This window comes from Labrus bergylta, chromosome 23, assembly GCF_963930695.1.
Source record: "Labrus bergylta chromosome 23, fLabBer1.1, whole genome shotgun sequence".
NCBI classification, from domain to species: Eukaryota; Metazoa; Chordata; class Actinopteri; order Labriformes; family Labridae; genus Labrus; species Labrus bergylta.
The window spans coordinates 27,501-37,500 of record NC_089217.1 but is presented as its reverse complement, the minus strand read 5'-3'; the positions used below and the strand labels follow the sequence as shown (position 1 = coordinate 37,500).

Here is a 10,000-nt window from a genome sequence, read left to right as displayed (position 1 = left end):
TTGACCAACACAGGTTCACATACACAGGTACACATACACAGGTACACACACACAGGTACACTCAGGTACACACACACAGGTACACACTGACCAACACAGGTACACACACACAGGTACACACACACTCAGGTACACACACACAGGTACACACTGACCAACACAGGTACACACACACAGGTACACACACACTCAGGTACACACACACGGGTACACACTGACCAACACAGGTACACACACACAAGTACACACCGATCAACACAGGTACACACTGACCAACAAAGGTACACACACACAGGCACACACACTCAGGTACACACACACTCAGGTACACACACACAGGTACACACTGACCAACACAGGTACACACACACAAGTACACACCGATCAACACAGGTACACACTGACCAACAAAGGTACACACACTCAGGTACACACACTCAGGTACACACATTCAGGTACACATATACAGGTACACACACACAGGTACAAACTGACCAACAAAGGTACACACACGCAGGTACACATGCACAGGTACACACTAACCAACACAGGTACACACACACAGGTACACACTGACCAACACAGGTACACATACACAGGTACACACACAGGTACACACACACAGGTACAAACTGACCAACAAAGGTACACACACACACACAGGTACACACTGACCAACACAGGTACACACACACAGGTACACACTGACCAACACAGGTACACACACATTCAGGTACACACTGACCAACACAGGTCCACACAAATTCAGGTACACACTGACCAACACATGTACACACACACACAGGTACACACTGACCAACACAGGTACACACACACAGGTACACACTGACCAACACAGGTACACACACACAGGTACACACACTCGGGTACACACTGACCAACACAGGTACACACACACAGGTACACGCTGACCAACCCAGGTACACATACTCAGGTACACATTGACCAACACAGGTTCACATACACAGGTACGCATACGCAGGTACACGCAGGTACACACACACAGGTACACACTGTCCAACACAGGTACACACACACAGGTACACGCACCCAGGTACACACACAGGTACACACTGACCAACACAGGTGCACACACTCAGGTACACACACACAGGTACACTCAGGTACACACACTCAGGTACACCCTGACCAACACAGGTACACACACACACAGGTACACATACTCAGGTACACACTGACCAACACAGGTACACACACTCAGGTACACACACTCAGATACATACTGACCAACACAGGTACACACACTCAGGTACACACACACTCAGGTACACATACTCAGGTACACACTGACCAACACAGGTACACACACACAGGTACACACTTACCAACACAGGTACACACTCACCAATTCAGGTACACACTCAGGTACACACTGACCAACACAGGTACACACACACAGGTACACACACACAGGTGCACACAGACCAACACAGGTACACACACACACACACACACACACAGGTACACACACTCAGGTACACACTGACCAACACAGGTACACACACTCAGGTACACACCGACTAACACAGGTACACACTGACTAACAAAGGTACATACACTCAGGTACACACTGACCAATTCAGGTACACAAACACAGGTACACACACGCAGGTACACACTGACCAACAAAGGTACATACACTCAGGTACACACTGACCAACGCAGGTACACACACACACAGGTACACACTGACCAACACAGGTACACACACACACAGGTACACACTGACCAACACAGGTACACACACAGAGGTACACACTGACCAACAGGATGCAGTGATGCAGAATGTAAGTCTGTGTGTGTTCAGGTCATAAGTGGAAGCAGTGATGCAGAATGTAACTGTGTGTGTGTACCTGTGTGTGTGTTCAGGTCATAAGTGGAAGCAGTGATGTAGAATGTAACTGTGTGTGTGTGTACCTGTGTGTGTGTTCAGGTCATAAGTGGAAGCAGGGTATGTGGTCCAAAGAGGAGATCGACGTCCTGATGAGCAACATAGAAAGATACGTGAAGGTATGAAACTCTTTGTTTTAAAATCTGATCACGTTCGGGTCTGGAGATGATCTTTATGGTCTTTGATCGTTTGTTTTTGTGTTTCAGGGTAGAGGTATCGACGACCCTGCAGAGATAATTTTTGAGATGTCCAAAGAAGAGAGGAAAGATTTTTACCGCTCTGTAGCTTTAGGCTTAAACCGGCCACTGTTTGCCGTCTACAGACGAGTTTTACGAATGTATGACAACAGAAACCATGTTGGAAAGTAAGTTTACAAGGAAAAGATTGTGACAAACATCCAAACTTCAGTTTCTAAAGGTATTGGTGTTTTTGTTCCATAGGTACACTCCTGATGAGATAGAGAAGCTCAAAGCGTAAGACAAACACCTCTCTGCTTCTTTAAGCATTTCCTGATCTCTTGATTCACTCTGATGTAATCTTCATCTCTGAGGCAGGTTGAGGGAGAAACACGGGAACGACTGGGCCACTATCGGCGCCGCGCTGGGTCGCAGCGCCTCTTCTGTCAAAGACCGCTGCCGACTGATGAAGGACACCTGTAACACAGGTACAGAAGCAACAGATGACATCAGAATTCAAGATGAAACTTTGACAGTGGATTGATTTAAGGCGAGATTGTATCTGTCGTCTTTTTAAAATCAGGTAAATGGAACGAGGAGGAGGAGAGGCGTCTGGCCGAGGTCGTGTATGAGATGGCGGGCGTAACACCAGGGTCAGCCGTCACAGGAGGCGTTTCCTGGGCGACGGTGGCTGATCAGGTCCGCACGCGCTCAGAGAAACAGTGTCGGTCCAAATGGTTGAACTACCTCAACTGGAAACACAGCGGAGGGACGGAGTGGATGAAAGAGGACGACCTCAACCTCATACGCAGGTACGGGTGACCTCGTCCTCATACGCAGGTACTGACGACCTCGACCTCATACACAGGTACTGACGACCTCGACCTCATACACAGGTACGAGCGACCTCGACCTCATACACAGGTACGAGCGACCTCGACCTCATACACAGGTACGAGCGACCTCGACCTCATACACAGGTACGAGCGACCTCAACCTCATACACAGGTACTGACGACCTTGACCTCATACACAGGTACGAGCGACCTCAACCTCATACACAGGTACTGACGACCTCGACCTCATACACAGGTACGGGCGACCTCAACCTCATACACAGGTACTGACGCCTCGACCTCATACACAGGTACGGGCGACCTCAACCTCATACACAGGTACGAGCGACCTCGACCTCATACACAGGTACGAGCGACCTCGACCTCATACACAGGTACTGACGACCTTGACCTCATACACAGGTACGAGCGACCTCGACCTCATACACAGGTACTGACGACCTTGACCTCATACACAGGTACGAGCGACCTCGACCTCATACACAGGTACGAGCGACCTCGACCTCATACACAGGTACGAGCGACCTCGACCTCATACACAGGTACGAGTGACCTCAACCTCATACACAGGTACTGACGACCTCGACCTCATACACAGGTACGAGCGACCTCGACCTCATACACAGGTACGAGCGACCTCGACCTCATACACAGGTACGAGCGACCTCAACCTCATACACAGGTACTGACGACCTCGACCTCATACACAGGTACGAGTGACCTCAACCTCATACACAGGTACGGGCGACCTCAACCTCATACTCAGGTACGGGCGACCTCGTCCTCATACGCAGGTACGGGCGACCTCAACCTCATACTCAGGTACGGGCGACCTCGTCCTCATACGCAGGTACGGGCGACCTCAACCTCATACTCAGGTACGGGCGACCTCGTCCTCATACGCAGGTACGGGCGACCTCAACCTCATACACAGGTACGAGCATGGGCAACCTCAACCTCATACGCAGGTACGGGCGACCTCGACTTCATACACAGGTACGGGCGACCTCGTATGAGTGACCTTAGCCCCATACGCAGGTATTGGATGTCCGTGGCACGTTTGTCTAACTAAAGGTGTTGAAATGAAACAACCTCTTTCAGGATCGCAGAGCTGGAGGTCGAGGACGAGAATGAAATAAAGTGGGAGGACCTCGCAGGCGGGTGGAGCAGCGTCCGATCGCCTCAGTGGCTGCGGTCGAAGTGGTGGAGCATCAAGAGACAAGTAGCTAATCACAAGGAGATCCCCTTCAGCGGTAAACACACACGCTTACCTGTCGCCTCACTCTCATTGGCTGTTGCAGCCCGACCTGGCTCCAACTCCATCAGAAGAATTAACCGTAGTGATATCACACACCATTTACCATTTGAATCAGGCCACGCCCAGCCGTTGGGGCTCAAAGAGAGTAAACATTACTTTACATTCAACAGACAAATGTTTTCTTCACTTCTCAGAAACCTGAAATGTAGAAAAGAAAGAAACGTCTCGATCACATCCCTGTGTGTCCTCAGTCCTCCTGAAGGGGCTCCAGGAGCTCATGGCGTCCTCACAGACCTCACCCGGACCAGGAAGTCCCTCCTCCCCCTCCTCCCTCCAGATCAGACTCACCCGGTTGGAGGAGAGCGGAGGCAGTAGCCCCGCCCCCAACTCTGTAGCAGCGCTACAGATCCCCGTACAAATCCCGCTGCAGATCACGCACCTGGGTAAGTCTCTGTGATCCAGATATTCATCAGCATGGCTCGAAGTGAGATCGATTTCTGACTTTGTGTGTGTGTGTGTGTGTGTGTGTGTGTGTGTGTGTGTGTGTGTGTGTGTGTGTGTGTGTGTGTGTGTGTGTGTGTGTGTGTGTGTGTGTGTGTGTGTGTGTGTGTGTTTCTCTGTCAGCCTCCGACTCGTCTGCAGCAGCGAACGACAGTGACACCATCACGCTGAATGCAGGCGCTCTGCAGACCTTTGAGATTCTTCCTGTAAGAACGATGAAAATGTGAAATAATAAATTAAAGCTGCCGTTCAAATGAGAGGCGACTTTCTGACGCCTCGTCTCGTTTTCTTCTTCGCTGGTTTTCAGTCGTTCCACCTGCAGCCCACCGGCACTCCGGGCACCTACTACCTCCAGACCTCGTCCAATCAGGGCCTGCCGCTCAGCCTCTCCACGGGTCAGGGGCTTCCTCTCAGCTTAGCCAATAACGGCACGGTTACCCTGACGACGGGCTCCTCCCCCTCATCCCACGAGCACATCATCCTGCACAGCCTGTCGGTCAGTTGTACACACGCTGTAAAGTCGTTTTGTTGACATGACATGAGGTAACCTTTTGTTTACGCTTCAGACCGACGGCCTCTGCTCCGGAGACGGCGTCATCATCCAGACCGTCACTTCTGACCCCGCCTCCTCAGACACCCTCAGTCAATCACACATGGTTATAGAGACAGAGGGGCGGAGCCAGGATGACCAACTCGATGCTACAAGCCTCCTGGAGGGATCAGAGGGCGTCGTCATGGAAACACAGGAGCCAATGACAGATGGCTTCACGGAGAAGGTAAACAACAAAAATATTTTTATTTAACAGTCAACATGAACATCTTACAGGTCATTAAAAAGTGTGTGTGTGTGTGTGTGTGTGTGTGTGTGTGTGTGTGTGTGTGTGTGTGTGTGTGTGTGTGTGTGTGTGTGTGTGTGTGTGTGTGTGTGTGTGTGTGTGTGTGTGTGTGTGTGTGTGTGTGTGTGTGTGTGTCTGTGTCTGTGTCTGTGTGTGTGTGTCTGTGTGTGTGTGTGTGTGTGTGTCTGTGTGTGTGTGTGTCAGGAGCTGAGTTCCCCGTCTGTTGACGCTCCAGTGGTGCATTCTGGGATAACGTCTGGCAGCACTGTGTTGATTGTGTCGCCTCCAAACATCAGCAGCACTCTGACAGGTAACCTTTGACCCTCACTTAGAAATCTATATGAAGGAGGAGTCTCCTAAAATAAGAATTAAACCGCCATCATCACAAGGAGACGTTGGAGAGTATTTAAGAATCACAGATTGATCTCGTCTCCAGTTTGTTTCTGAGAGAAAAGAGTTTCAGGAAGTTCTTACCTCCATGTCCTCAGATCCGATCTTGGAGAACCAGGACGGCTCTGACTGAGCTCAACCACACAAGGAGGCTACTTCCTGCATGTGTTCTTCTTCTGTGGTGGAGACTTCTGCTGCACATCTTTAAAAAACTGGACTTCAAAAAGAAGTTTGAATCTGTTTCAAGCTTCCCTCTGAACCCTGGATGATCGTCATCCCTTTAATGTTATTAAAGCTAACGTGTGTAAATATTTCTGTGTTGATATGAAATGAAGAAGAGCGACGCTTTGTCTAAATAAATATTCTCCTTTCATGAAGAGCTTCTCGTGTTTTTAATCAGACTTTAACTCTTCATCATAACGTATAATATAAAAAAACAAATATAACAGTAAAATAAGGAAATCGGTCAGTCAGAGTGTGTGCAGTTCTTCTTAAAGAACACAAGGAGGCAGTGTTGTCATAGAAACCAGCTGAGAGTCAGAAGGTGAGTTTTGATTCTTCTACAAACTGAAGCTTAGTTTCACACCTTCAGTTTGTTTATGTGTTTTCATATAAATAACTTTTCTTTTTTTTGACGTCTTGGATTATTTCTCTCGGGTTAATGATGTTTGTTTTGCGATGGTCAGATTGTGGGTCATCGAGGCTCGGTTAACACTTCCTACAGAAAAAAATGTCGGGACAGAAAGACGTGGCAGGACGATGTTTTATTATCATCATAAACATTTAAAACAGACACAAAGATAAACTTCATCATCATCATCCTGATTTTAAGCATGAAACTAGGCTAACAACTGGTTAGCCTAGCTTAGCATGAAGCATGAGTGTAGCTAAGTCCAGCACTTGAGGTTTAATGTGAAAGAAATGTCTTCAAATGTAAATAAGAAAAACAAACACAAAAGATGAAATGAGACTTCAGACTGACTGAGCAGACAGTTTCCTTCAGGGTTAGGGGTCAGGGTAACCCCGTGCAGGGTCAGTGTTACCCCGTGCAGGGTCAGGGGTCAGTGTTACCCCGTGCAGGGTCAGGGGTCAGTGTTACCCCGTGCAGGGGGTAACCCCGTGCAGGGTCAGGGTTACCCCGTGCAGGGTTAGGGTTACCCCGTGCAGGGTCAGGGGTCAGTGTTACCCAGTGCAGGGTCAGGGGTCAGTGTTACCCAGTGCAGGGTCAGGGTTACCTCATGCAGGGTTAGGGTTACCTCATGCAGGGTTAGGGTAACCCCGTGCAGGGTTAGGGTTACCCCGTGCAGGGTCAGGGGTCAGTGTTACCCCATGCAGGGTCAGGGGTCAGTGTTACCCCATGCAGGGTCAGGGGTCAGTGTTACCCAGTGCAGGGTCAGGGTTACCCCGTACAGGGTGAGGGTTACCCCGTACAGGGTCAGTGTTACCCCGTACAGGGTCAGGGTTACCCCGTGCAGGGTCAGGGTTACCCCGTACAGGGTCAGTGTTACCCCGTGCAGGGTTAGGGTTACCCCGTGCAGGGTCAGGGGTCAGTGTTACCCCGTGCAGGGTCAGGGGTCAGGGTTACCACATAACGAGGTCCAAAGTTTTAAATATGACTGAAGCCTGCAGTCTCCATGAAAACAACATTACACAGTGTTGAGTATCAAACAGTACAAAAGTAGAAAAACCTGAAACCGTTTTTGGCAAATCACGTGATGAAGGCCGATGAGTGACGGCGAGAACTCAAAACCCGTTTGAAAATAGACATCATGGATACTCATCTAACTAAATATAAAAACTGTAAATAGAGAGAGTCCAGGGGTCAACCTTCTCCCAGTACAGACAGAGATTACCTTCTCCCAGTACAGACAGAGATTACCTTCTCCCAGTACGGACGGAGGTTACCTTCTCCCAGTACAGACGGAGGTTACCTTCTCCCAGTACGGACGGAGGTTACCTTCTCCCAGTACAGACAGAGATTACCTTCTCCCAGTTCTTCTTTTATTCAGATTCTTTTTCAGGCCCAATGGAGGGTCTCAAACCGCAGGTTGGAAACCACTAACCTGTTCTCTGAGCATGAATTTAACACCCCAACAGAAACTACGCATCGGAATGAACGCCTGTATGAACACGTCTGATGACCTCAGAGTTGTAAACACCTCAGAGGGTTCAGACTCGTGTCGGAACAGTTTCAACACTTTGATCGTTGTTATGTCTTTTTCTCTGACTTAATACGACCCTTTCTAAAGCATCAAACTCCTCCTCATAATGAAGCTCCTCCCCCTCGTATTAAAGGACACGTTGGAGCTCCTCCCCCTCGTATTAAAGGACACGTTGGAGCTCCTCCCCTTCGTATTAAAGGACACGTTGGAGCTCCTCCCCTTCGTATTAAAGGACACGTTGGAGCTCCTCCCCCTCGTATTAAAGGACATGTTGGAGCTCCTCCCCTTCGTATTAAAGGACACGTTGGAGCTCCTCCCCCTCGTATTAAAGGACACGTTGGAGCTCCTCCCCCTCGTATTAAAGGACACGTTGGAGCTCCTCCCCCTCGTATTAAAGGACATGTTCCTCGTAAAAACAGTTTGTTCCTGTGAACACGTCTCTGGAGTCTCTGAGGTTCAGGACAATCACGCACAAATGTGCCGATGACTGACATCTCCTGTAGCCAATGAAGTTCTCTAAACATGGATCTGCTGCTTCTATCACGTTAGACATTATACTCCCCAACAGAGGAGTAGAAGAACGATCTTCATGCTGGACTGTGAGCATGTAGACAGTAAGAACTGGTGTGAAGGGGGTGTGGTCCAGTAAGTGGCAAAGCTAAAGATTGCCAGTTAGCCAGATTATCGGCTGACTTGGCTGCTGCTACTGACAAGGACAAGCGTGGGACGTGTCTTCCTTATTACAGGTTAGCTCAGTGCTTACAGCTTGATTTAGCACACAAGCTAGCTTTACTGGCTGCTAGCTACTAGCTTATGGTCTGTTAGCTTGACGGCTACAGTTTTTATTCGCTGTGTTGTTTTTTATTCTCATTGAACAAATACCAAATTTGTTCGTGAACAGAAGCTTCCTAATCAGAAAACTAGCTAGCTTCTTACTGGTTGTTAGCATGTTAGCTATAAGCTCGTTAGCTACAATAATTCAGAAGCAGATTTTTTTGTTTCTAAAAACACTACGTCTGATTTGTTCAAGTTTCAATATGTTTTCTGTCAGAAAAGCCGATAGATGGGCTCCACCTGTTTTACGAAGACACATTCCATTCTGTCTCAAATCTTCAGAAGAATGTTTGGCGGTGACAAATCTGGTTGGCGATTGGTAAACCCAAAGTTCAGGCTTAGAACACCACGCCATAAACCTCTGATCCACGGCGAGGCTTTGTTCTTTGATTTCTTACATTTAAACGTGCGATGATCAAACGCTCCTTCAGTCGATCTGATATCGTAGCACTGCCACCAGCCCCAGTGTCAAACCTAAGCCCGACCATGTGGGCCTGTTGGTGGCTCCGCCTCCCGCACAGTTTAATGATTGCTCAGAGGTAGGTGTGAGGGTAGCTTCAGTGGGATTAGCCGATGTGTGTCCGGTCGTCGTGGTGATTTGTCGTAGTCTGAAGTTGTGTTTCATGGCAGAGTATTGATCTGGACCATGTGGGATGGTAAGCGTCTCGGTTAAATCCTCGTGGCCCAGGTACCTCACCTGTCAGGATCAGAAGAAAGTAAAAGTCATGAAGAGAGCAGCTGGACTCAAACCGACAAATCAGACACACAAAAGACATGTTTTAAATCCAGATGAAGACTAAAAGATGTGAAAACTAATGGGAGGACCATGAAGGTGTAGTTTACCCTGAAGGTGTAGTTCACCATGAAGGTGTAGTTTACCCTGAAGGTGTAGTTCACCATGAAGGTGTAGTTTCCCCTGAAGGTGTAGTTTACCATGAAGGTGTGGTTCACCATGAAGGTGTAGTTTACCCTGAAGGTGTAATTCACCATGAAGGTGTAGTTTGCCCTAAAGGTGTAGTTTACACTGAAGGTATAGATCACCATGAAGGTGTA

At 48.6% G+C, this 10,000-nt stretch overlaps 2 protein-coding genes across 4 annotated transcripts in view; one reads left to right on the top strand and one right to left on the bottom strand.

Annotated features, from left to right (window-relative positions):
• The window catches only part of dmtf1 (cyclin D binding myb-like transcription factor 1), an 8,318-nt gene extending 1,990 nt beyond the window's left edge, over window positions 1–6,328 (top strand). For 2 of the 3 annotated variants that reach the window (XM_065951291.1, XM_065951292.1), the window contains exons 5-16: window positions 1,976–2,052; window positions 2,140–2,297; window positions 2,374–2,406; window positions 2,488–2,597; window positions 2,693–2,921; window positions 4,068–4,219; window positions 4,476–4,667; window positions 4,849–4,931; window positions 5,033–5,221; window positions 5,292–5,501; window positions 5,766–5,871; window positions 6,050–6,328. In XM_065951291.1, coding sequence (XP_065807363.1) covers window positions 1,976–2,052; window positions 2,140–2,297; window positions 2,374–2,406; window positions 2,488–2,597; window positions 2,693–2,921; window positions 4,068–4,219; window positions 4,476–4,667; window positions 4,849–4,931; window positions 5,033–5,221; window positions 5,292–5,501; window positions 5,766–5,871; window positions 6,050–6,084 — 1,574 coding nt within the window. In that variant the 3' untranslated portion in view covers window positions 6,085–6,328. Of the gene's footprint in view, window positions 1–1,975; window positions 2,053–2,139; window positions 2,298–2,373; window positions 2,407–2,487; window positions 2,598–2,692; window positions 2,922–4,067; window positions 4,220–4,475; window positions 4,668–4,848; window positions 4,932–5,032; window positions 5,226–5,291; window positions 5,502–5,765; window positions 5,872–6,049 lie in introns of those variants that run through there. The other variant, XM_065951293.1, reaches the window with a different exon arrangement.
• A 368-nt stretch (window positions 6,329–6,696) lies between these two features.
• The window catches only part of cpm (carboxypeptidase M), an 18,265-nt gene continuing 14,961 nt past the window's right edge, over window positions 6,697–10,000 (bottom strand). Inside the window, exon 10 of the mRNA XM_065951294.1 lies at window positions 6,697–9,644. Within this exon, the coding sequence (XP_065807366.1) occupies window positions 9,375–9,644 (270 nt within the window). The 3' untranslated portion in view covers window positions 6,697–9,374. The remainder of the gene's footprint in view (window positions 9,645–10,000) is intronic.